The sequence below is a fragment of the Mustela erminea genome, chromosome 16 (genome assembly GCF_009829155.1).
Source record: "Mustela erminea isolate mMusErm1 chromosome 16, mMusErm1.Pri, whole genome shotgun sequence".
Taxonomy (NCBI): Eukaryota; Metazoa; Chordata; class Mammalia; order Carnivora; family Mustelidae; genus Mustela; species Mustela erminea.
In genome coordinates this window covers 32,732,240-32,760,220 of record NC_045629.1, presented here as the reverse complement: position 1 = coordinate 32,760,220, position 27,981 = coordinate 32,732,240, and the positions used below count along the sequence as shown (strand labels likewise).

Here is a 27,981-nt window from a genome sequence, read left to right as displayed (position 1 = left end):
ACAGCTAAGAAAACGGCCCAAGACCAAAGCATAAAACTAGTCTTACAAGGAAGCTGTGACCACCGAGCACTAGACCCTGTACCCTGAACCACCAACACGGAAGGCCGGAGAAAGGATTCACATGCTTAGTAATGCCAGGAGCATACATCTATACCTTAGCTGCAAGGGAGGCTGAGAAAGCAGATTATCTGGCAATTTGGAATTTCACAGTGGGAAGTGTGTTCTGAACTCTCACCTACATACATAAAGCAGGAAATTCCTAGACACAGAAAGAGATTCAGATAGTTGGCAACCACTAAGGTCCACTGCAGACAGAACTATTATAGGAGCTTCTGCCAACTCAGCCACCCACATGGTGGCTTTTCCCGGGGAAAAGAGACTTCATGAACAAAACTGAAAAGTCTTGCTCACCAAATTCTGTAATATTCCGGGATTCAAGCAAAAGTGAAAGAAAAGTTCCCCATTGCACTTGGCAGCAGACTGCTGCCCTATGGGTCCCCAGACCAGCAGAGGCAGACAGCATTACTGGAAGACCTCCAGTTTGTTTTCGTGGTACGAAGACCTGGACTCAAGAGACACTGAATTAATCTCTGTGAGTGGAAAGGATGGTGTAGAGCTGTCAAGGCAAGCATGATTCAGCTGGCGGCAAAAGCAGTGACAGCTGCTCATCCAGCAATGGTGACAGGGAACAATAATCAGAACAGATTCCCTGGAGCATAGAAGATATCCCTTGAGGACTCTAAGGTTAGGCAGGAAAGGAAACTTTACAAGAGACTAGAATTCCTTAAAATGAAGAGGGAATTTGAAATGAGCAAGACTTAGGTGTTTGTGTTAAATTCTAGTGTCTCGGAGACATGTGGATCACACATGTGATGAAAGAAACATCTGACATCTTGTTTCCTGGAACTAGAGCTCTGAGGAGGAGGAAAAGGGAGCACTTTTGCTAACTAGTTTCCTTTTTCTCCTACTGAACACGTGAGGCAGGTTTCCTGGAATCCTCTGCCACCCAATTTTTTCAAGGTTGTTTTCTTCTAGACATTCCAATCTCAGCAATTAAGACACATTCTCAGAGAAGTCTGATTTGATACCTCAAGGTATAATTGTTGCACTTTCCCCAGCCCAACCGCTCTGATGATATTATTCTCTTTTATTTTCTTCAAAGAATATAAATCTAGCGAAATTCTTAAAACTTATTTCTTATTATGTTTATTGTCTGTCCCCACACAAACATTCACCAGAATGTGAACTCCAGAAGAAAGTGGCTTTGCAGAGATTGTTCCTGATGAATTCCTGTAGCCTTAGGACAACAATGGTAGGCACATATGATAGGCATTCAACAAATACTTGTTCAATGAGTATGAGTATCTGACTCCCCACAGAGTTGAGGCTATTTAATACCACATAAAAATTAAAACTTTATATCTATAAATCTTTATTTCAAGTCAAACAACTCAGTCTCTCATTATTACATAGTCTCTATATAAAATCCTCCCTACTTTTTCTGTCTGGGGCACTCCTTTTCCCAACTACACTTCTCACCACCCCCCCAACCCTCCCCTCCCAGACATATGCTTCATCTGGTTGACTCCTTCTCAATCCCTCTGGTTTACCCAGTCTTTCGACAAGGAAAATGAAAGAAGTGAAACACCGGAATCAATACCAGAGAGCAAATCAGAAAGACAAGAGAGAAGCTGAGGACTGAACAGGCACAGAACATCAGTTTATCAAGATCGATGATTTTGAGTCGACGCTAAGATGCATAAATTTTACTAGAACTAGGTAATGACAAAGAGGAAGAAAAAAAGAAATGAAACTAAGCTAGTTACAATAGTGTTAAATGGGATGAAGAACCCAGGAGCAGAAGCTACTGTAACTAAACCCAAAGACCTTGTTTTCAACCAATGTCTTGGCAAGCGTGGTTCTTAGAGGGTCAAGGCTCCACGCACCACAATGACAGAGGATGTATGGTAGAGTAGAAATGTGAACATGGACTTTGGAGACAGATAGAACTGAGCATGAGTCCCAACCTTGCCAAACAAGCTAACCTCTCAGAGAATAACTTTCCATATAAAAAGGACAAGCTAATCAGCCTCTCAGAGATGCAATCTGTAAAGTATCAATTATAATCACAGTACCTGTTTCATGGGATTACTGTGAGGATTAAATAAATTAATGCACATAAAATCAGTAGTGCAGTTCTCTACCCACAGTTAACTGCTGTTCATTCATTCAGCAAATATCTATATGTGATGTTATTAATATTGTCTATCATTTTAAGCTATCTAGTTGGCTCAAGAGATAATAATAGCTATTATTCATTTTACCAGGCACCGTACTAAGCACTTAAGAAGCATGATGACTTTCTATTTTTCACAAGAACACTCTTAGGAAAAAATATTATTGTTGCACATGACAGATGAAGAAAAGTTAGAAGTAATCCAAACAAAGGACCAGAGGTAGCCCAGATGATTTCAGCCCTGAAAAGGGTGAAGAGGTGTGATGTTCACCTACAAAATGAGTACAAATGAGCACAAATCCTGGTGCTGATGTATTAGACTTGCTAATTCTTCCAGAGCTTTACTTTTCCTCCAAAAACTATAGTTTTCTTAGGACGATCTCTTACACACTGAGATGCTGAGACCTGGCACCCGAACTTCAGAAAACCGAGTTTTTTCCCCATGTTTATACAAGGAGTTGGAGCATATCTCAAATTTGGACAAAGACTTAAATGTACAATAATATCCATCCATTGGTCTGTTTAATTTCAGTAGTAGGTTTTTCTTTTTTTTCCATTTTATTTTTGCTCAGCCTAATGCCTTTTATAGATCTTATCATTGCTAACCACTCTGTGATATTCATTCCGTTATCTACTTCAGATTTCAAATGATACACATAAATTTATAAGACACTAGATCTTAAGTGGACCTTTGAAATCACTTATCTAGTCCAACAGTTTAGAAATTATTGTGAACAAATGAAAGAATCTTTTCTCTTAACCAGAGAAGCTTCATTTTGTTTCATAGAGCAAGTGTTACTTCTTTGAAACCAAATTCCACTGAGAATATGTATGTAATTTTTGTTTGTTTACATTAAGCCACCAAGCTGATCAAAAAAAAAAAAAAACCACACAAAACAAAACTTTATTCACAACTTTTCATTCATTTATTCATTCAGTTTGACCTCACATATGCCAGAGTTTCTGCCAACCAGTGAAGAAGAAGAAAATAACATGATCTCTGCTTCAAGAAACATGTGTTCTAGTCAAGAAGGCAGACACACAAGGCAACCACATCTAATATGAGGATGGGTACAGCAGAAGCTTATAGAAGGAATGGTGAGGATATGGTTGAAAGGGATTAAGACAAAAATGGAGGTCACCTAGAGCTGGGACTCAGAAATGGGATGAGAGAACTCCCAGGCAAAAGCGACAACAAATGCTAGCAGGAGAGAAAATGAAGAATTCAGAATGGGAAATAATTGATATGGCTGTTCAGTGAGATTCACTGCATGTGATAGGTACTCAATAAATAGCTGGTTAGTTGATTAATTAATTAAACTAGAGGAAATAAACTATAAAACTAGATAAAAGTCAGTTCATGAGGGTCTCACAGGCTGACTCAAAGAATTCAATTTTGTTTTCTAAACTAGGAGTTGAAAAAACAAATGTCTAAAGGGATTTATAGGAAATGTGAATAAGTGGGTCAGGCATAAAAAAACAGTAATTATGGGGACTCTACGTGACTATACTTTAAGTACTTGCTTTATTCCGGTACAATGTAAGGTACGGTCAGCACATCAATGTCTATAGGATCCCGACCTTTATGCTGCACACATAAATAAGTGTGCTATATAATGTGATGACTGCCTCCATTCACATATCAAATACAAAAGGATCATTGAGGAGAGGATTTCCTTTCTATCAAATAGACATTACTGGTGAGACTGCATCTGAGACAATTTGAGGAATGAGTAGGAGCTCATCTTTCTACTTCCAGCTACATACCTTTCAACCCAATGAGGCTAGTCTCCTTAATGAAGAGACAACACCCTACACTCTACTATGTCCTCTCTCAGGTCTTTGACCCTCCCTGGTGTGACCTTTATTTACTCAATTCCCACCAACAATTAAAGGCCCAATGTAGGCCTTCTCATTCATAAAATCCAAGAAAACTTCCCAGGTATCCAACGTACTTGAGAATGTACCAGAGATAAGACTCAGCTGAGAGGCTTAAAGACATTAGGACATAAGAATGTAGAAGTGCTCAGTGGGGGGTGCCTGGGTGGCTTGGTCAGTTGGTTGGGCAACTGCCTCCGGCTCAGGTCATGATCACCGAGTCCTGGGATCAAGTCCAACATCAGGCTCCCAGTTCCACAGGGGTCTGCTTCTCCCTCTCTCTGACCTTCTCCCCCTCTCGTGCTCACTCTCACTCTCTCTCTCAAATAAATAAATAAAATCTTAAAAAAAAAAAAAAAGTGCTCAGGAAAGGGTGTCTTATTATGTGTGATGAGCAGCTTACTTGTTGAGTACTCAAGGATTCATTAGCTTTGTGATTATAGGCAGATTTTTAAGCTTCTGTTTTCCTCAGTAGTCTTAGCTCTAAAATAGAGGCTTATCTCCATGATCTCTTTAGTTTCTTTCAGTTCTAATGCTGTAATTAAGATCTAGTGATTTTGTGAGGGAATTTGATCTGTTACATTTCCCTTAAGATTTCCACATATGCTTTTGAAATTTTCCTTACGTAATTTGGTGAGCGGAATTCACAAATGAATCAATGGTAGGGATCCTGAACAGTGTCTTCTCTGTACCATTATATATGCCATATAATTCCTACCACAGATCTAGGAAATTGCAAAGGTCATAGGTTAATTGCAATAAAGTTGGCTGTCAGTATTCCTCTGTTACTTTGATCATCACCTGTTATTTTAAGTATAGGTCACTTGTGGTTCTTCTCTGGACCCTCACAATCTCATGGCAGTGAGAAAATAGGAGTAAGTAGATTACAGAGCCTGAACATGAAATCACAGAAACACCACCTATGGAAAACAACATACACAAATTAGGGAAGCCATGAAAGTATACCAAAATAATAACTGAACAGGAGTTGTTTTTTATATTAATTTAGGCATTATAAATCACTGAGAAGGAATTGTTTGTATTTTATCTGCTTTTAAACTTCATAAACTGAATATGAAGTTTAAAAAACCAGGCCTCCTTCTAACTTGCTGTAGTAGTTATACTTTTGTTTATAGGAAGAACCAACTCTGGCTAGGTTTAAACAAAAACCAAATCTATTGAAAGTACACTAGGGTATCTCATGAACTCCAAGTAAAAGTGAAGAATGGGGAATGATCAGATCAACTCCAGTGACCCACTTTTTTGACCCACTTACCACAAAATTTCCTCTATCTGACTTCACTTTTTTGACCCACTTACCACAAAATTTCCTTTATCTGACTTCACCTCAAGTGACTTCCAGTCTGTATCTTCCTCCCACCTCTCTTAATTCCTAGGAGAGAGCATCCTTTGGATATGATTTAAGTCAAATGTCCTCCTTAAGAACAATTAACTATGACAAAAAAAATTTGTTATCAGACTAACATATTAGGGGCCCAGCCTTATAGCAGACAGACCAGTTCCAGAGAAGGGGCAAATGTGGGACTCCAGGAAGCCACCTCAAGAGATGTCTGCCTATGTACATATTTTTTTCTGCTGGGTTTTTGGTTTTGTTTTTTTATACCACTCTTCCCTCTCTTCCTAAACCTTTCACCCTCCATTACCAATCTCTATATATCATTGTATAAAACTGTTCCTAGAGTGGGCTCAAAATATCCTAGTTGATGTATATATTTTATATAAAATTAAAATAAACAAAGGACTGAAAAATGGTCTGTTACTCTACAAATTAAAATGTACACAATTTCATTTGATTGTGTGTACTATACAGAGTCATCCAAAATTAACTAAAATATTGCATAGAGACTAGCCATTACATATGCTCTGTCAAAATGTAACTTTCACTCTGACAACCACAGGATATACTTTCTTGATTATTAAAGACATTCAGGAGCCCAAAAGTAAACCCATACATACATGGTCAATTAATTTATGACAAACCAAGAATATAAAATGGGGAAAGGATGGTCTCTTCAATAAATGGTGTTGGAAAAACTGGACAACCATATGTACAAAAATAAAACTATGGTGTATCTTTACACCATACACAAAAATTAACTCAGGAGAGATTAAAGACTTGAATGTAAAACCTGAAACCATAAAACTCCTCAAAGAAAACATAGGTGGGAAACTCCTTGACATGAGTCTTGGCAATGATTTTTTTGGATCCAGCCTCAAAAGCAAAGGCAACAGAAGCAAGAACAAACAAGTGGGATTATATCAAACTAAAAACCTTCTGCAGAGCAAAGTAAATTATCTATAAAATGAAAAGGCAACCTACTGAGTGGGAGAAAATATTTGCAAAACATGTGGGAACTGATAAGGTATTAACATCTAAAATATATAAAGACCTCACACAATTCAGAAACAGCAATTGGGCAGAGGATCTTAACAGACATTTTTCCAAAGAAGACATATGGATGGCCAACAGGCATATGGAAAAATACTCAACAGTATCTTCAGAGAAATGCAAATCAAAACCACAATGACTGCAGTGGTTGGCAGGGATGGGTTATATAGGTGATGGGGATTAAGGAGTATATTTGTGATGAGCTCCAGGTGTTACATGGAAGTGTTGAATCACTGTATTATATAACTGAAACTAATATTACAGTACATGTTAACTAACTGGAGTTTAAATAAAAACTTAAATTAAAAAAAAAACACACACAATGAGATTATCACCTCACACTTGTCAGACTGGTTATTATCCAAAAGACAAGAAATAGGGGTTCCTGGCTGCTCAGTCACTAGGGAATACAACTCTTGATTTTGGAGTTGTAAGTTCGAACCCCACACTGGACACAGAGATTACTTTAAAAAGTTAAATTAAGGAATCAGAGCTTCCAGACGTGCCTCTCTCCCGGTGTCCTGGAGTTTCCTCGCAGCATGGCCCCCAAACGCCAGTCTTCGCTCCCCCCTCAAACGAAGAAACCGAGACAGCCCCCTGCCCCCAAGCCAGGGCAGACGTCAACATCCCAGCACTTGCATAGAGGAGAAAAAGAACAGCAAGAAGCAATTGAACATATTGATGAAGTACAAAATGAAATAGACAGACTTAATGAACAAGCCAGTGAGGAGATTTTGAAAGTAGAACAGAAATATAACAAACTCCGCCAACCATTTTTTCAGAAGAGGTCGGAATTGATCGCCAAAATCCCCAATTTTTGGGTAACAACATTTGTCAACCATCCACAAGTGTCTGCACTGCTTGGGGAGGAGGATGAAGAGGCGCTGCATTATTTGACAAGAGTTGAGGTGACAGAATTTGAAGATATTAAATCAGGTTACAGAATAGATTTTTATTTTGATGAAAACCCTTACTTCGAAAATAAAGTTCTCTCCAAAGAATTTCATCTGAATGAGAGTGGTGATCCATCTTCAAAGTCCACTGAAATCAAATGGAAATCTGGAAAGGATTTGACGAAACGTTCAAGTCAAACACAGAATAAAGCCAGCAGGAAGAGGCAGCATGAGGAACCAGAGAGCTTCTTCACCTGGTTGACTGACCATTCTGATGCAGGTGCAGATGGGTTAGGAGAGGTCATCAAAGATGATATTTGGCCAAATCCATTACAGTACTACTTGGTTCCCGATATGGATGACGAAGAAGGGAAAGAAGAAGAGGATGATGATGACGATGAAGAAGAAGAAGGATTGGAAGACATTGATGAAGAACAGATGAGGATGAAGGTGAAGAAGATGAAGATGATGATGATGATGACGATGAAGAAGAAGGAGGATTGGAAGACATTGATGAAGAAGGAGATGAGGATGAAGGTGAAGAAGATGAAGATGATGATGGGGGGAGGAAGGAGAGGAGGATGAAGGGGAAGATGACTAATGGAACACTGATGGATTCCAACCTTCCTTTTTTAATTTTCTTCAGTCCCTGGGAGCAAGTTGCCGTCTTTTTTTTTTTCCTTTTTCTTTTTCTTTTCTCCTCTCGTGCTCATTCGCCCTGTTTTTTGAAGTCTCCTTTTTCTCTCCCTTTATACCATGGTTCTCAGCTTATTTTGGGGGGAAATACCTTGAGCAGAATACAGTGGGAAAAGAATCTCTACCTCTTTTTGTTCCAAATTCATTTTTGTCCCTTCCTGTCTCAACAAAAACAAAAACTTTATGGAATCAACACCACCGTGCTCTGTGGGAAAAAAGAAAAACCTTCTGCTCCCTTAGCTCTGCTGGAAGCTGGAGGGTGCTAGGCCCCTGTGTAGCAGTGCATAGAATTCTAGCTTTTTTCCTCCTTTCTCTGTATATTGGGCTCAGAGATTACACTGTGTCTCTATGTGAATATGGACAGTTAGCATTTACCAACATGGACCTGTCTACTTTCTCTTGTTTAAAAAAAAGAAAAAAAAACTTAAAAAAATGGGGTTATAGAAGGTCAGCAAAGGGTGGGTTTGAGATGTTTGGGTGGGTTAAGTAGGCATTTTGACAACATGGCTTCTCCTTTGGCATATATAATTGTGATGTTTAACGGACATCCTTGCAGTTTAAGATGACACTTTTAAAATAAAACTCTCTCCTAATGATGACTCGAGCCCTGCCACTCAATGGGAGAATCAGCAGAACTTGTAGGATCTTATTTGGAATTGACATTCTCTATTGTAATGTTGTTCCTGTTTATTTTTAAAATTTTCTTTTTGTTTCACTGGAAAGGAAAGATGCTCAGTTTTAAAAGTTAAAAGTGTACAAGTTGCTTTGTTACAATAAAACTAAATGTGTAAAAAAAAATAAAATAAATAAAAAGTTAAATTAAGTTAAACTATACTCATGTATCATTTTTTAAAAAAGATAAGAAATAACAAGTGTTGGTGAGGATGTGGAGAAAGGGAACTTTCATGTACTGTTGGTGAGAATGCAGCCACTATGGAGAACAGTATGTAGGTTCCTAAAATAATTAAAAATATAATTACCATATAATCCAAAAATTCCACTTCTGGGTATTTATCCAAAGAAAACAAAAACACTAACTCAAATTGGTGGCAGATTCATAATTCTCAGACCAGAGCTCTTTCTGCTACTGGAATTTTTTTTTTCTTTTTCTTTAAAAAAAGTTCTTTCATTCTGGAAAACAGTATGGAGGTTCCTCATGAATGGAAAACAGAACTACCCTACCACTCAGCAATTGCACCACTAGGTATTTACCCAAATAATACAAAAATACAGATTCAAAGGGGTATGCGAACCCTAATGTTTACAGCAGCATTAACAATAGCTAAATTATGGAAAGAGTACGAATGTTCATCAATAGATGAATGGATAAAGAAGATGTGTATACACACACACACACACACACACACACACACAGGAATACTACTCAACTATCAACAAGAATGAAATCTTGCCATTCGCAAACAAGTGGATGGAACTAGGTAGTAGTATTCTAAGCGAAGTCAGAGAAAGAAAAATATGCTATGATTTTACTCACATGTGGAATTTAACAAGAGATGAACATATGAGAAGGAAAAAAAAGAGAGGGAAGCAAATCATAAGAGACTTTTAAAGATAGAGAACAAACGGTGTTGCTGGAGGGAGGTAGAAGGGATGGGCAAGATGGGGGATGGGTATTAAGGAGGGCACTTGTGATGAGCAGTGGGTGTGTATGTAGGAATGTATCAATTCTATTCCAGAAACCAATATTGCACTATATGTTAACTAACTAGAATGTAAATAAAAATTTGAAAGAAACAACAACAAAAAACAAAAACAAAAACATACCATATACACACTCCCATGCTCACTGCACCATTATTTACAATAGCCAAGATTTGGAAACACATTTAAATGTCTGTCAATAGATGAATGGTTAGCGGTGCCTGGGTGGGTCAGTGGGTTAAAGCTTCTGCCTTCAGCTCAGGTCATGATCCCAGGGTCCTGGGATCAGATCCCGCATCCAGCTCTCTGCTCGGTGGGGAGCCTGCTTCCCCCTCTCTCTCTGCCCGCCTCTCTGCCTACTTGCGATCTTTGTCTGTCAAATAAATAAATAAATAAAATCTTTTAAAAAAAATAGATGAATGAATAAAGAAGATGAGAGAGCGATAACAGGTAGATAGATATAACAGAATATTACAATATTACACAACCATAAAAAAAGAATGAGATCTTGTCATTTGTGACAACGTGGATTGACCTAGAAAGCATTATGCTAAGTGAAATAAGTCAAAGAAAGACAAATATCATATGATTTCACTTATATATGGAATTTAAAAAAACAAAAACAAAACAACAAGTTCATAGATACAGAGAACAGATTCATGGTTACCAGAGGTGGAGGTGAGCAGAATGCATAAACAGGTTGAAAGGTACAAACTTCTAGTTCAAAAATAAGTAAATCACAAGGATATAATGTAAAGGATGCAATTATAGTTAATAATACTGTATTGATTGAATATCTGAAAATTGCAAGAAAGTAAATATCAATGTCCTCATGACATGAAAAAACTTCTGGAACTATGTATGGTGACAGATGTTAACTAAATTTATTGTAGCGACCATTTTCTCAATATATACAAATGTCAAATAACTATGTTGCACACTTAAAGCTAATGTAATGTAATATGTAAATTATACCTCAACTTTGAAAAATCTTTCAATAGTCTGCAAGATAAAGAATACATATAGTCTCTATATCTTGTGTGTTCCTTTCAATAATTTGTGTGGGAAGTTCCTGGACAATTTCAACTTTCCTAGATCCTTCCTCTTCCTAACTGTGGTATTTGTACACTTTTGTCTCTTGAAAGTTTAATTTACCTTGGCTTTGGATTGATTTTGGATTTTGGATTTACTCATTGTAAGTATCTTTTGCTACCATCTGCAGCCCTGCCCACAGGTGAAGGAAATACTCCAAGGCAAATCTTTTTCCTTTCTTTTCTCTCTATACCCTTATTCACTTACAGAACTCATGGATACAACTGCCACTTCAAGGTCAAGACTGCCAACTCTAAACAGAAAACTCATGTTCTAGTCTACTGTTTCCACAGAACTCCCTTTTTATGTCTCAATCACACAATAAGGGCAATACCATCAATAAAAAGCATTATTATGCCACAAACCAGATTCTTTTCCTATGCTATCAATTTTTCCTAGTCTTCGTAATGTTCCAAAGCCTAGAAATCATGGGATAATCTTTAAATCAAAATGCACAATTCTAATGATAAGCAACCCTGTGAACTGGTCTAAATTTTGGTACTTCACTATCAAAAAAGGGTTTTCCCGATAACTTTACAGGTCTTCAGATGTCCAAGTCTAACAAGCCTCATGTATCATTTGAGATAAAACTGCTCCCTGGACTGTAAAAACACAAAAACCCTCAATAATTTCAATTATCTTTCCATGATAGGGCGAATAAGCTTAAGTGCAGTGTTCTATCTTCCCTTTCTTAGAATCGATTGTCATCCCTTAAAGCTCTACTTATTCTAGAAAACAATCTATAACCTATTAGAACCTGCCCAAGCTAGTGAGTGATGACTACAAGTCCCATGATGCAAAGCAGGAACCTGGACCAATGCAGGCTGTAGTTCCTCCTCGGAACTGTAATCTTCAGATCACCTGTGCGACAAACTGAGGTCCTAACCTCCATTTCTCAAAGTTAGTTTACAAAAATAAGCCTAGGGCAGAGAAGGTGGGATGCTTACCACAAAACCATATCCAACCCAGCTGCCAACGAGCCCCGTCCGGGGAACTCCTGTCCCGACCTCTGGGGTGGGGAGGGGTGAGGGTTACGAAGGAGGCGGGAATAGCGCCTTTTGTGTGACGTAACTTCCGGGAGAGGCGGCCGGGTTTGGCCCCACCCTCCACCTCGCTAGGAGCCTGGGCCGGGCGGCCAGGGTAGAGCCCGGCAGAGGCTGGGAGCAGCTGCTTTGGGGGCGGAAAGTCACGTGAGGCTTCTTGGTCCTGTGGGTGGAGACGAAAAGCTGCGGTTAAGCAGGGTCGGATGTAACCGTCACAGGGAAGTGTGCTCAAACGGAACGGCGGAGTGGGCTGAGGTAGGGAGAACGCTGTCCTGGGCGCTCATGCGAGTGACACCTGCGACCCCGTGGCAGGCGGGCGGCGGGCTGACTCCACCGGAGGGTGGAGGGGCCCCGCGGGAGCCTCGGGGCCATCCTTAGGCCACCGCAGACTCCGCGGTGCGTGTGGGAGGCGCTAGCCTCTCACCGGGCGGCGGAGGTGGCATCGTCTTGGGGCCCCGGGGAGCCCCGGGAGCAGTGGGCTTCTCCGTCCGGTGAGCCGAAGACCCGTGGCCTGCTCTGGTACGGACCAGGCAGTCCTAGGGTCGAGCTGCTCCTGGGTTTCTCCACTTTTCTCTGGCCACCCACTTCTCTCTCCTACCGTGTTGCTCAGGCTCGGGCCACCACACCTGACCGAGTTTTTCCAGTGTAGGACCATGTTAGCCGTTGGAGCATCTCTATGCTAAGGCAAAAGTGAAGACGCTATTAATGATCCCAGTACATTTATTTTCTTGAAGTTTGGGTAGCGCTCACTTCTTTGCGCGTCAGTGATTGTCTGGATGGTCGTCGTCTCTCCCCAGCCTCAGGGCCTCAGGTAGTTGAGTGGCAAGGAGCAGGGCTATCCCACAGGCCTTGGAAAGGATAAGGTTTCAGACTTTTATTTACTGCTTTTGGGGGAGGCCATCAAGCAGAAGCGAGGAGCAGTGAATCAGCAGTTCAAGTTTCTTGAATCTTTGATGATGAGGAAGGTTGCCCAGAGCCACGTGCTAGATTAAAAATCTTACTTCAGCATCTTTCCAGGTCCTGCGGCTCTCTTCCTACCTTGCTCAACAGCGGAGTTGCCTAGATGTGGTTAAGATAGGCAAACCCCTTGTTATGTGTCATTTCACAGGTCTGTAGTTATTGCAGTTTCTTAGTTTATTATTTATTATTTAACCCTTAGTGGGAAACCCTTTCATTGTGTAACTGTTAGATTCTGAGACAAGATAAACCAGTCCTTTTGACAACAGGGATTACTGTGTATGAGTTACAAGGATTTGTTAAGTTCCCTCTATTTCTGGCATAGCAGGATTACTGATGATCTGGAAACTGTGAAGAACATTTTAACTTTCAATCATTTCATATTGTTGAATGTAAGTTTGGGTCTTATTTGACTAATTTAATTTGGCCACTCTTTTTTTTTTTTTCCCCAAGTACATTTAGTCCTGGGTTTAATAAATGGTTACCTTAAGAACAGTTGATATTTACCTTGTAGCATCTAAGCTTATTGTTCAGTTATTACTCTGAGTAATTAGTTTATTGATTTTGATTGGTTTCACTAATTAAATCAAAAGGAAATGTGAATAATTCTCCCTTTCTTTTCTTCATCTTTCCCTCCCCTTGTACTGTATGTGGAACTGTCAGGACCAGAGTAGACAATAAAGCTTCAGAAAGGTCTTTACCATTCCCCTGTTCCCAGTTCTTCTATGTAGGTGAAATCGGTTTCAAATGAACATTATAGAAATCTATCACAAGGAAAGAGAGTGGGGATTAAAAAGGATGACATGTAATATGAAGGTCAAGAAAGAGTGTGGAATAGTTCTGCTCTCTTTATCATGCAAGTGGGAATCCTTAGAGATGATATCTTGGGATTAAATGAAGTGATCTGAGGTGTGTTTTCATTCCAAATGAAGTAATAGAGTGTCACAAAATCAAAAGAAATCGATGTGAACATTCATAGGTTTTTTTTTTTTTGGATAATGCTCCAAATTAAAGACTAACCTTTCAATATGTTCTTCTCATTTTTAGATAGTGAATTCCTAAGAAGAAAATAATGGATTTCATATTAGTTGTTCTCTAAGTGTTTGGACTCAGCATTGTGCAGGTTTATTGCAAAGTCGAAAAGAAGATGGCAACTCCTTATGTCCCAGTTCCTATGCCCATAGGGAACTCAGCTTCCAGTTTTACAGCCAACAGAAACCAAAGAAGTTCTTCTTTTGGGAGTATCTCAACAAGCTCAAACTCTTCCAAAGGCCAGTTAGAGGACTCAAATATGGGTAATTTTAAACAGACAAGTGTACCCGATCAAATGGATAGTACTTCATCTGTCTGTAGCAGTCCCCTCATTAGGACTAAATTTACAGGTGCAGATTCTTCCATTGAGTATTCTGCTAGACCAAGAGAAAGTGAAGAACAAAATCCTGAAACAGTATATTTAGAAGATAGACCTTCTACACCTACTATACTGGGTTATGAAGTGATGGAAGAAAGAGCTAAATTTACTGTGAGTATTGACTTCTGCTGTAGATCAGTAGAAAGTGAAAATTGACTAACCTGTGTTCTATACCTGGTTAAATTGTTACCTGTACTTAAAATTTCTTGAACATAAAATTCAAGTAAGTTTTACACCTCTAAATTCTGTCATGCTGTAGTAAACTTCATTTTACTTGAAACCAGCACACAAATCAAGAAACAAAACATTACCAGGATCCAAAAAGCAACCCCCAACCAGGCTCTCCATCAGTCAATACTCACCCTCATGATAGCCTACATTAATTTTGCCTATTTTTCTACTTTATGCAAATGGAAATACAGAATGTGTACTCTTTTGGGTGTGTTCTCTTCAGCATCATGTTTGTAAGATCCATCCTTAATCTTGCATGTAAAAGCTAATTTTTATTACTGATAGTATTCCTTTATGTGAATATACTACAGTTTATTTTTATCCATTGTACTGTTGAAGAGCATATGGATAATTTCTAATTTGGGGCTGTTACAAATGGTACTGCTGTCAACCTTTTGGGTACTTACTGCTCATTAAACACATTAAAACGTTTGTTTTACATCTGCGTAGGAGTAAAATTGCTAGATCATATGGCTAGCTTTAAAAGATACTAATGAACAGTGTACCAGAGTAGTTGCACTAGTTTATACTCCTTTAAGCAGTGTAGGAGAGTTCCAGTTACTCCACACCTTCCCAACATGTGGTATTTTTTCATCTTTTTCACTATTATTTTATGCTATCCCAGTGGGGAGAGTAGTATCACATTGTGGTCTTCATTTGCATTCTTAATGACTAATTAAATTGAAGACTTTTTTGGCCAATAGAAGTATCTGTTCAAGACCTTTATTCATTTTTCTTTGGAAAAGTTTTTTCCACTTTGATTTATAGTTTTCTGTGCATTTTGAACAAGTTCTTTGTTAGAGCATACATTGTGACTGTTCTGTCTATGATAATAGAGGCAAGTGTGCAGGTTTTTGCAAAGGCTAAAAGAAGGTGGCAACTCCTTGTGTCCCGTTTCTATGCCCATAGGGAACTCTGCTTCCAGTTTTGTCACTGTGTATGATCATCTCTGTGGCTTGCCTTTTCACTTTCTTAGTGATGCATTAGATAAACAAAAATTTGTAGTTTTACTATAGTCCAATTTATTTTTTTTTTTATGGTTAGCACTTTTTAAAATCTGCCTACTCCCAGCTTCCAAAGATGTTGTCCTATGTTTTCTTCTAAAAGCTTTATTCTTGGACCTTTCACATTTAGATCTGTAAACTATCTGGAATTTATTTTTGTCCGCGGTGTGAAACAATGGTCAAGATACTTTTTTCCCCTCCCTATGGGATCAAGTAATCAGGTTTTTATTGAGAAAACCACTCTCTCTGCATTTGCACCATTGCCAATGTCATATATCAGGCAACCATTTAAATATATGGGTTTGTTTCTATGTTCCATTTTTCCCTCATTTACCAATTTCACATTGTCTTTAATTATACATGCATTATGAGAGGACTTGATACCTGCTAGCTTAAGTAGTCTAGTTTTGTCATTCTTCTTCAGAATTGTCTTGGCTATCTTTTACCCTGTTCTGGGATTGTATTGAATCTGTAGACTAAAGAGATCTGACATCTTTACAATACTGAGTCTCTGAATCTAAACCTAATCCACTTACTGAAATCTTTAACTTCCTTTTATAGTTTTCAGAGCAGAAATCTTAGGAGTTTTAGTTAGAGGTTTTTGTTTGTTTGTTTGTTTGTTTTAAGTAATCTCTATACCCAATGTGGGGCTTGAACTCATGACCCCGAGATCAAGAGAAGCATGCGCTACTAACTGAGCCCGTCAGGCACCCCCTAGTTAGATTTATTTCCATGTATGTGGTTTGATGTTCTTGATATCTTGTTCTGATTTCTGTTCATTCATTGCTTTTGGTCTTGTGTATCAGTGTGAGTTTATGTATCTGGAGACCTGCTCAATACACTTATAATTGGAATAGTTCTTTCTCTTAGATTTTCTTAATATAAAGTTTTTATATTGACTTCAACATTTCATGCTGTAAACCTACAGCAGTATAGAACGACCTCTGAGGAAAAAATTGTTGAGATAATTTTTGCTGTTAGGGGAAATGTTTAATTTTTATAAAAAGTTTTTTATCTGAGTATATTTGACAACAATGTTACATTTGTTTTAGGCATTCAGCATAGTGATTCTACTTCTCTATACATTATGCAATGCTCACCATAAGTGTAGCTACCCTTTGTCACCACATAACGCTATTGCAGTATCATTGACTATTTTCCCTATGCTGTACCATTTTTCCCTTTGACTTACTCATCCATAACTGAAGACCTGTATCTCCCACTCCCCTTCACCCATTTTGTACTTTTCCACCCTCCTTCCTCTGACAGCCACCAGTCTGTTACCTGTATTTACAGATCTGATTCTGCTTTTTGTTTATTCATTTTGTTTTTTAGATTCCACATATGAGTAAAATCATATGCTATTTGTCTTTTTCAGTCTGACTTACTTCACTTAGCATAGTAGCCTCTATGTTCATCATTGTCGTTGCAAATGGCATGCTCTCATCCTTTTTTGTCATTGCATGATACTCCATATTGTGTGTGTGTGTACATACCACACCTTTATCCATTCATCTATCAGTGGACACTTAGGTTGCTTCCATATCTTAGCTATTATAAATAATGCTGCAGGAAACCTAGGCTGCAAATATCTTTTTGAATTAGTGTTTTCATTTTCCTTGGGTAAATACCCAGTAGTGAAATGACTGGATCATAATGGTAATTCTATTTTTTAATTTTTTGAGGAATCGTCATGCTGTTTTCCTTAGTAGATGCATCCGTTTACGTTCCCACCAACAGTGTATAGGGGTTCCTTTTTCTCCACATCTTTGATAATACTTGTTATTTCTTCTTTTTTATTTTAGCAACCCTGATAGATATAATGTAGTATCTCATTCTGGTTATGCTCTGTATCTCCCTGATAGTGATGTTGAACATCTTTTCTTGTGTCTTTGGCCATCTGTATGTCTAATTTGGAAAAATCTTTATTCAGGTCCTCTGCTCATTTTTAATTGCATTTATTTGTGGGTTTTCTTTGTGTGGAGTTTCATAAACTTTTTATATATTTTGGATATTAACCCCTTATCAAATATATCATTTGCAAATATCTTCTCCCATTCAGTAGGTTGCTTTTAGTGTTGTTTTTTTTTAATGGTTTCCTTTGCTTTGCAAAAGCTTCTTATTTTTATGTAGTCCCGATAGCTGATTTTAGCTTTTATTTCCCTTGCCTCAGGAGACTTATCTAAAAAAATTCGCTAAGGCTGATGTGAAAAAAAAAATTACTGCATGTGTTCTCTATTTTTATGGTTTCAGGTCTCACATTTAGGTCTTTAATCCCTTTTGAGTTTATTTTTGTGTAAGGTGTTAGAAAGTGATACAGTTTCATTCTTTTACATGTTGCTGTCCAGTTTTCCCAGCACCGTTTATTGAAGAGACTTTTTCCCATTGTATATCCTTGCCTCCTTTGTTACAGACTAATTGACTGTATAAGCTTGGGTTTATTTCTGGGTTTTCTATTCTGTTCCATTGATTCATGTGTCTATTTTTGTGCCAGTACCATTTGTTTTGATTGGTACAGCTTTGTGGTATACCTTGAAATCTGGGATTGTGATACCTCCAGCTTTTTTCTTTCTCAAGATGCTGTGGCCATGCAGGATATTTTGTGATTCCAAACAAATTTTACGATTATTTGGTCTGCTTCTGTGGAAAATGCTATTGGTATTTTGATAGGGATTGCATTGAATCTATAGATTGCTTTAGGTTGTATGGACATTTTAATACCATTAGTTCTTCCAATCCATGAGCATGGAATATCTGTCCATTTATTTGCATTTTTTTCAATTTCTTTTGTCAATGTTTTATAGTTTTCACAAGTCTCTCACTTCCTTCTTAAGTTTATTCCAAGGTATTTTATTCTGTTTGGCACAATTATAAGTAGAAATATTTTCTTAATTTCTCTTTCTGCTACTTTGTTGTTAGTTTATAGAAACAACCAGAAAAGTTCAATTTTATATCCTGCAACTTTATAGGATTTGTTTATTACTTCTGGTGGAAGTTTATTACTATGGTAGAATCTTTAAGGTTTTCTGCATACTGTATCATGACATCTGCAAATAGTGACAGTTAAACTTCTTCCTTACCATGGTTTCTTTTTTTGTTGTTTTTTAAAGATTTTATTTATTTATTTGACAGACAGAGGTCACAAGTAGGAAGAGAGGCGGGGGTGGGGGGGAACAGGCTCCCTGTTGAGCAGAGAACCCTTTTCGGGGGATCGATCCCAGGACCCTGAGATCATGACCCGAGCCAAAGGCAGAGGCTTAACCCACTGAGCCACCCAGGCACTCCCCATTGTTTCTTTTTCTTGTATGATTGCTGTGGCTAGTACTTCTAGTACTTTGTTCAATGAAGGTGACAGGAGTAGGCATTCTTATCTTGTTCCTGATAAAGGAAAAGCTCTCAGCTTTTCACCATTGAGTATGATATTATCTGTGGGTCTTTCAGATACGACCTTTATTATGTTGAGATATGTTTATTCTAAACCTGTTTTGTTGGGAATTTTTATCATGAATAGATGTTGAATTTTGTGGGATGCTTTTTTGCCTCTGTTGAAGTGATCATATGATTTTTATCCTTCATGTTGTCGATATGGTTATATCATTGATTTGCAATTACTGAACCATTCTTGAATCCCCAAAATAAATCTCACTTGGTTATGGTGAGTGATCCTCATAATGTGTTGTTGAATGCAGTTTGTTAATATTTTGTTGATGATTTTTGTGTACATCAGTATTGAGATAATTTATGAAGAGAGACAATCTTTAAAGTTAAATTATCATAAGACTGATGATGTGATGGGAAATTTGCATGGACCTGACATTTTTGGAAATTATGATAAGCCAGTGGCCCATTTTCTTACATTGACCTACCTTATGCTGGACGAACATTCATTGAAATGATGTGTGTGAAAATACAAGTTCATGGGCAAATTTAAGGCAGCAATACATAAAGTCTTTAAAAACACTTTGGAGGAAGAAGTAAATAATGGGTATAAAGTTATTTTCATTCATTTAATTCATGTTAGGGGTACCTACTGTGTGTAATGCACTCTTTCAGTGATAGTAGTACAGCAATTCAAATGAATGAATGCTAGATAAGTAAGCATTTTAAAATGTGGTATGTCATATGGTTCTAAGTGGTATAAAGAGAAATAAAAGAGTGAAGGGAGGTATTTTCCCCACAACCAGAGTTGAAATTTAAATCACATTGTCACTTACGGCCTCACTAAGAAGCAGTGAGCCATGAGAATATCTGGGGAAAGAATGTTCCTGACAGATGAGACAGCTGCAGAGGCCCTTGTGGCTGACAGCAAAAGAAGCCATGGGGAGAGATGCGGGAACTGAAATAACAGGTAAAGACAAAGGAGACACAGATCAAGTAGAGCATGTAGGCCATTGTAAGGCCATTAGATTTTATTCTGCCCAAGATGGGAATCTTTGAAAAGGTTTTAAAGGAAGTGTAACATGATCTGACTTAATGTTTAAAGGCTCATCTGGTTGCTGAGTTAAGACTAGATTTTGTGGAGGAAAGAATGGAAACAGGAGGTATCAAGTTCTTGCAGTAATCCACGGAACACATGATGGTGGTATGGACAGGGAGGTGGAAGAAGTCCTAAGCAGTGATCAGATTCTGGGTATGTTTTGAAGGTAAAAACTTGAAATGTGGAATAAAGAGAAATCAAAGATTATCCTGAAGTTTTTGGGTAAACACTAGGGTTGCTGTTTAGTTAGATGGCAGGTTTTGAGTGCACGATCAGGATTTGTTTTTGGGCATGCTAAACTTGAGATACCTAGTAGACATGAAAATGTAGCTGTTAGGTGTGTGTGTATATGTGTATGTATGTCCATAGGCATATGTATTATGTATACATATGTAAATAAAGTTGAGTTTAGGGGAGAGGTCTGAGCTGGATATATGAGCTTGGCAGTCTTAGGTTTGTAAGATAACTTTTCCTAGGTATATTTCTTTGAATTGAGCTCTTGACTGAAGAAAATGTTAGGAATGACTGGTAAGTTCTTGTCAGTAGTGTGTCAAGCCTTTGAAAAGTGTTTAAGAAAAGAAGTGACTAGCAGGGGTGATAAGTCAGATTGGGAAGGAGCCATGAGGTAGGCTGCTTCAATTGGTAATGCTTTGTTTCTTGTGCTTGGTACTAGTTACATGAGTGTGTTGTTTTGTGACAGTTCATCAAGTTGTATACTTGTGATTTTTGTGCTTCTCTGTATGTATTCTGTGATTAGGTGTATGCTCCCACATAATTTATTTAAAATCCTAAAATAAGGACTATATAAAAAGCACAAAGTAGTATATACTAAGTTTCTAGTAAAGAGTAACTGCTGCTAGAACATAGAAGAGGGAGTGATCAGGAGTGCCTGGGTGGCTCAGTGGGTTACTCTGCCTTCGTTTCGGGTCATGGTCTCAGGGTCCTGGGATCAAGCCCCACATCAGGCTCTCTGCTTAGTGGAGAGCCTGCTTCCCCCTCTCTCTGTCTGCCTGTCTGCCTACTTGTGATCTCTCTCTCTGTCAAATAAATAAAATCTTAAAAAAAAAAAAAAAAGGAGGGAATGATCAGTAGTGTCCATAAACTTTCCACTGAAGGCCCTACTTACACAAATAGAAACATGGGAGAGCTTTCTAGAGAAGATAAAACCCAAAACCTGTACTTTGTCTTTCCTAGAGAAATAGGAGTTTTCAGGGGCCATTGTAGAGAAAAACTTGAAGACTCATTTTTTTAAAACAGGAGAATAAAGTCAATATAGATTATGTAGATAAACCTTATTATCATATGAAGTTGACTTTTATTATGCATCAGTTATTCATACTCAGAAAAGTTTTGAAGTCAGGTTATCCCTTTTGTTTCAATTAGTAACTCCTAAAAAGAAACGTTTCATGAGTTTCGCCTTTACAATTATCTTAAATAGGGACGTTCTGCAGACTTTAGTGGGTATCCAAATAATCCCTCATTCTTTATATGTTAAAAAGTTGAATTATTTATTTTTACGTCAAAATTAAAGGAGTCATCATTAACTCTTGCTGATTCTCCCCTTTACAAACTGAAAGAGAGGTTTGTAAGGGAGAAAAATAAGACTATCTAGTCCCTAAACAATGAGTTTCTCTAGAGCATCCAGTAAGACTAGGTGAGCCACAAATGTGAGTCAGATTTGTAATTTAAAATTTCCTAGTAGCCATGTTATAAAAAGTGAAAAGAAGCAGATGAAATTATACTTAATATATTTTACTTAATCCAGAACCATTTTAGTGAAGTATTTTTACATCTTTTTTTTTGTTCTCAGTCTTTGAAATCCAGTGTGTACTTACACTCACAGCACCTGTCAGTTAGGACTTGTCACATTTCAAGTGTACAGTAGCCACTTGTGGCTAGAGGGCAGCGCCAGAGCTGCAATTGAAAGTTATTGCACAGCTGACTTAAAAAAAAAAAACTCATTTTTAAGTTTCACTTGTTCAGCAAATCATTATTGAGTACTTCCTATGTGTCTTGTATTTAGTTTAGCCCAAAACGCTGTACCAAAACTACCAGGAGATGGTTTACTGAGAGTCTGTCAGAAATAGTAGTTCCTCATAATAAACTCTAAAATTATATTTAAGAAAAATAGAATATAGATTTCTTATTGTATGCTTTTTAAAATACTGACTTGCTTCAACCAGGTTTTTTTATTTAAAGCCTAGATAATTGTGTGTAAGTACAGAAGTGTAAACTTTTTTGAATATGGATAGTTTTTAGCTGCATTATAGCCTTGAAGAATAAAACAACATTAAATTTATTCAAAAACTTTGTGTGATAGTATTGAGTTTCGAAATTACATTGATCGTATAGGACAAGAGTGGCTACTTTTCACAGCTTTTTCAAGTGTGATTCTTTCATCAATTTTAAATATTTAACATAAAATATATTTGGAACCGATGAGTTCATTTATTATTAGTATGTGCCAAAACATTTTGTCGCAAATTTGTCATAATAATGTTTCTTAAGAAACAAATCTTCTTTTTGGTGTCTACATTGATTATTTGTACATTTGATGTTCCAAATGGTTTCTGATATTTTTTACATATTGTTACGACCTGTGTCGTTAAGTAAAAGTTTTTGAAAATATTTGAAAAAATCTGAAATTTGAAAAAGTTTTGAAAATATTTTAAATATCTTTATTGACATTTTTTTTTCACCTCTCTCTCTCTCTCCCCCCCTCTTTCTGCATAGGTATATAAAATACTAGTTAAGAAGACACCAGAAGAAAGTTGGGTAGTTTTCAGAAGGTATACTGACTTCTCTAGACTTAATGATAAAGTAAGTACTTAAATAAATCTAAAATGGACTTTCCAGTTTCAAATTATTTTCTGTTCAATTTATTATCTGTTCCTGACAGTTCCACTGTTAAATATTTGTGGGTTTTCCTCCTTGTTGGTTGAGTGAAGTCAAATTTTGCCACTCCTAAGAAAATTAACTATCTTATTTCATTTTAATAGCCTATATACCCATCTCTATACATAACTTCCCTTTTTTAGAAAAAAAAAATTTTTAGTATAAAAATGTGAAAATCTTAAAACTGCTAACAGAAATATAAATGATTATATAGTCTTGTGAATTTTAAAAAGATGTATATAAGAGCCCCTAAATAATATGACTATAAGAAAATGAATAACAAAAAATATTTCTAACATATTGTATTAGTTTCTATTTCTGTTTAACAAATTACCGCAAAGTTTGTGACCTAAAACATACCTGTTTATTTAGTGATTTAGGTGGTCTCAGCTGGGTTTACCACTGAGGGTTAGATAAGGTCAAAGTCAAGCTGTTGGCTAGATCGGGCTTTTCTCCGAAAGCTCTGAGAAGGTATCAGGTTTGTTGGGCTCATTTAAATTGTTGGCAGAGTTCAGTTTCTTGTAAGACCAAGGTCCCATTTCCTTGCTGGTTATCAGCCAGAGGTTGTTCTTAGTTCATAGAGTACTGTCCAGTCTTTGCACATGTCCCCTCCATCTTCAAAGTCAGCAATTGCCGGTCAAGTCCTTTTTTGTGCTTTGAATCATCTGCCACCAGCTCGGGAGAAAGCTAGACTTTTAAAGGGCTCATGATAAGATTAGATTCACCAAGATAGTCTCCCTATCTTAAAGCCAAATGAAAAGTAATCCTAATTACATCTGCATAATCTCTTTTATGAGACAAAACAAAATCACAGAAGCAATACCAGGGACAACGATCATGGGGCCATCTAGAATTCTGCTTACTGCACATATGAAACAAAGAATAATAATAAAAATCCTCAATATATTAAAATAAATAAATTTTATTTTACAGAAATTTTATTTCAATTTTAAAAATCAGTATATTGGGACACCTGGGTGGCTCAGTGGGTTAAGCCTCTGCCTTCGGCTCAGGTCATGATCTCAGGGTCCTGGGATGGAGTCCCGCATCCGGCTCTCTGCTTGGCAGGGAGCCTGCTTCCCCCCTTCTCTCTGTCTGCCTACCTCTCTGCCTACTTGTGACCTCTCGCTGTCAAATGAGTAAATAAAAATCTTTAAAAAAAAAATTTTTTTTTAAGTCAATATATTAAAAGCTCTTAAAATAAATTACAGAGTAAACCCAAAAGTAGAAAATACTACAAATGATGTGAACAAGGCAAACGAAAGAAGAAATATAAATGACCAGTAAATTTGGAAAACATTTGGTATCACAAGGACTCAAAGGAAAATTAAGAAACTATTTTCACCCATCAAGTTAACAGACATTGAAGTGGTATTTTCCATTGTTGGAATCTTCCTAGGGTACACAGCTTCCTAAAGTTGTGCATAATTTTGACATAATAATCACATTTCTGGGATTTATCCGAAATAAGAAATCATGGATATAGACAATATTTAGCTCTAAGGACACTTTTCACTGTGTTTTATTCATTGTTATTTTCTTTGTATTTTAATTTGTTTTTAATAATTAGAACCAACCTAAACTGGGGAATTGATAGGGAATTGATTGAGTAAATTGCAGTAAGAATATAATAAAGAGCTGAGGTGGTCACAGAGCTAGAGGGAAGTCAACTGAGGCAGGTGAGTGGGGCAGTATTTTAGAAACCAGGAGCATTTCTCCAAAAGAAACAAGTAGTTTATGATGTTTCTCAGGGGCTAAGTAACTTTGGATTCTGTCCTTGAATCAGAAATCACTCCCTAATTTTGACAGGTGTTTAGTAGAGGAAATTTGACTGATCCTGTTTTCTCCCATCTGCCACCTTCACCCTCAAAACTTCTAAAGTTAGTATATTTTTAACATTTTTGGTGGTAAGAAACCCCAACTATGTGATTTTGCAATTGCCTGGCTGCCCAAAAATTTATGCCATTTTGAAAAACCTCAATTTGAATGAAAGGTAAAATACAAAATGCTGAACTATTTTATCGTTTATTTAGGTATTATCAAGATGACTTTTTGTTGTATGCCAAGGTACTTAAAGTATTATTTGTAATATATTTCCATCATTAAATATGAATTTATTTACTTTTCTTGAGTTCTTATTATTACACTGATGTATTAAAAACCTGTAATTCTGTACTTCCATTGACTTTTGTTAATAATTAAATAAGATCAAAGTAATTTATGAAGTTACCAGATACTTAAGTAGAACTCTTGCTTATGAAATTGTTACAGTTTTTATTCATGAAGACTAATTTCTAACAGTTTCAATTTAGAGCTTTTTTTTTTTTTTTTTTTAATATTTTATTTATTTATCTGACAGACAAGTAGGCAGAGAGGCAGGCGGAGAGAGAGGAAGGGAAGCAGGCTCCCTGCTGACCAGAGAGCCCAATGCAGGGCTGGATCCCAGGACCCTGGGGTCACAACCTGAGCGGAAGGCAGAGGCTTTAACACACTGAGCCACCCAGGTGCCCCTAGAGCTATTTTAATCCTTTATGACTTGCTATTTTTCTTTTCAGGGCTTAGTTATTAATTAATGTTTACTTCTCTTTTACCTCTGTAGACTTGTCTTAATATTACTGTAATATTTCTTATCTTTGGCAAGTTGGGATTTAGATAACTCTTAAGCTTTTCAAGAAAGTTGTTAGTAGTAATTTAAGTTAGCAAATATCTCCTACATATTCCAAGTTGGGCACTTTAAAATTAATAAATATCTATGTCAGTGTTCTAGGTACCAGAAAGAACTCTACCTATCACCTGGTTTTAGTTGCAAGAATCAAAATATGTGTATAAGTCAGACCACAGTCTCAGAGAAAATCTTTGTTGTATTCACATCTGACAGAGGACTTGTATCCAGAATATATAAAGAACTCTTGCAGCTTAATAATAAATAGATAAATCAGTTTTTTTTAAGTGGAAGGGTAAGAAGAGTTGAATGGATAATTCACCAAAGATATGCACATCCAAAAATATCCCATAAGAAAATAGTTAACATCACTCATCAACAGAGAAATGCATTTTAAAGCCACAGTGAAATACTACTACATACCCATTAGATTGGCTAACATTGAAAGGATGGACAATGTCAATTGTTGGCAAGGGTATGGAACAACTATAACGCCTATATATATACAACTAATAAATTCAACAAGTAAAACAATTGAGGTTATAAAAAGCTTAGCTGAATTATTTATTTTAAGCTTATTTCATGAACAAGTTCATGTAGTTAACAGGATAGATTTTATAGAATTGATATAACTGAGTTGAACATTGTATTTTCTTTTTTCTTCTTTTTCAGTTAAAAGAGATGTTTCCAGGCTTTCGATTAGCACTTCCACCAAAACGCTGGTTCAAAGATAATTATAATGCTGACTTTTTAGAAGATAGACAACTAGGATTACAAGCATTTCTTCAGAATTTAGTGGCTCACAAAGACATTGCTAACTGGTATGTAACAAACTGAAACAACTTGTTTAAACTAAAGAATAAATATAGAACCGTAGTTATTCAAGCACAAAAATATGGGGTAGGAATATAATTACTTGCCCTCTCTAACAAGGTACTACTTGGAATTTTCTTGTTTTTTACCCATAAGAATTTTATTTGGCATTTGATTTGTATTAACCTTTTTAAAAAATCAGCAAAGTTAAAAATCTTTCAATGTAAAAAATACTAGGGGCTCCTGGGTGGCTCAATTGGTTAAACGTCTGCCTTCGGCTCGGGTCATGATCTCCCAGTCCTGGGATCAAGACCCATGTTGGCTCCCTGCACAGTGAGGAGTCTGCTTGTCCCTCTCCCTCTACTCTTCCCTGTGCCCCTCTCCCCATGCATGCTTATGCTCTCTTGCTATCTCTCTCAAATAAATAAATGTATACACTCTTTGAAAATTTTTTTAAGTTAAAAATTCAGTGTACCATATGCTCAACCATGCAACTATAAACTTGATTTTAGTATTTAGTATTTTTTTTAAGATTTTATTTATTTATTTGACAGACAGATCACAAGTAGGCAGAGAGGCAGGCAGAGAGAGAGGAGGAAGCAGGCTTCCTGCTGGGCAGAGAGCCCGAGGTGGGTCTTGATCCCAGGATCCTGGGATCATGACCTGAGCCGAAGGCAGAGGCTTAACCCACTGAGCCATGCAGGCCCCGCACTATTTAGTATTTTAACAGTTATTTTAAAAAGGAGCCCACATATTAGATTTTTCGTTTTCCTCTATGAAAGGATCTACAAGCTAAACACCTTCTCTTAATTCCAGATTCATACATGCATTTGCCTCTTTGGCAGCTCCTTCAAATATCTTAAAGGGACATCTAACCCAGCTAAAAACTTACTCTCCAGACTTCCCCAGTGTTCAGCGGCATCATTTACCCATAACCTGGGAGTCATCCTAGACACAAACCTGTCTATCCTTATCCCCTCCTTTACATTTTAAATATCACTCAAATCTGTCTACTTTTCTCCATTCCTGCCATTACCACCCTAGTCTAAGCAGTTATCTCTTACCTAAATTAGTGCAGAAAGTTTCCCTCTAGTCTTCCTCATATACTCTTATTTCTGTAGTCCATTGGAGCCACAGTGATCTTCTTTAATGCAGTTGAAGTCATTTTTTCTGATCCCTGCCTATCTGCCTGTCTCTCCAAACTTCATATTTTATTATTCCTCCCTGACCTTGTTCTCTGTACTTCTGCTGTGTTGGTCTTTTAATTCTCCAGAATCACCTTGCTCCTTCGCCCCTTAGGACCTTCAAATATGTTGTTCCCTGGGAAGACAGTGTTACATACTACTACCCCACCCCACCCTGGTCTAGTGAATGCTTATATATCCTTCAGATTTCAGTGAAAAACTTCACTTCCTTAGGCTTTTCTGACCACCCCCTCACTTATCATCACCAGTGCCACCACCAAAGATCAGTTCTTTCTAGAATCTGTACCAGTCCTTCTCAACTGGTTCTGAGAGACAAATCTTGGTGGCTTAAGTGAGATACCTATTGTATGTATGAATTAACTTCTCACCTGTACTCTAGGATGGTACTAGCTATGTGCCAGTCTTAAGGGAATTCT

At 37.3% G+C, this 27,981-nt stretch overlaps 1 protein-coding gene, 1 long non-coding RNA gene and 1 pseudogene across 3 annotated transcripts in view; all 3 read left to right on the top strand.

Moving 5' to 3' along the window:
• The first annotated feature begins 7,051 nt into the window (after positions 1–7,051).
• Positions 7,052–7,875, top strand: LOC116574939 (annotated as a pseudogene).
• Positions 7,876–7,877: 2 nt separating this feature from the next.
• LOC116575159 lies at positions 7,878–8,536 on the top strand. The gene is made up of 2 exons (XR_004279627.1): positions 7,878–7,954; positions 7,995–8,536. It is a non-coding gene; the product is annotated as an uncharacterized LOC116575159 (long non-coding RNA).
• Positions 8,537–11,957: 3,421 nt separating this feature from the next.
• The window catches only part of SNX16 (sorting nexin 16), a 42,415-nt gene continuing 26,391 nt past the window's right edge, over positions 11,958–27,981 (top strand). The window contains exons 1-5 of one of the 2 annotated variants that reach the window (XM_032316344.1): positions 11,958–12,165; positions 13,915–14,162; positions 14,250–14,389; positions 22,724–22,810; positions 26,220–26,368. In XM_032316344.1, coding sequence (XP_032172235.1) covers positions 14,015–14,162; positions 14,250–14,389; positions 22,724–22,810; positions 26,220–26,368 — 524 coding nt within the window. In that variant the 5' untranslated portion in view covers positions 11,958–12,165; positions 13,915–14,014. Of the gene's footprint in view, positions 12,166–13,914; positions 14,390–22,723; positions 22,811–26,219; positions 26,369–27,981 lie in introns of both variants that reach the window. The other variant, XM_032316343.1, reaches the window with a different exon arrangement.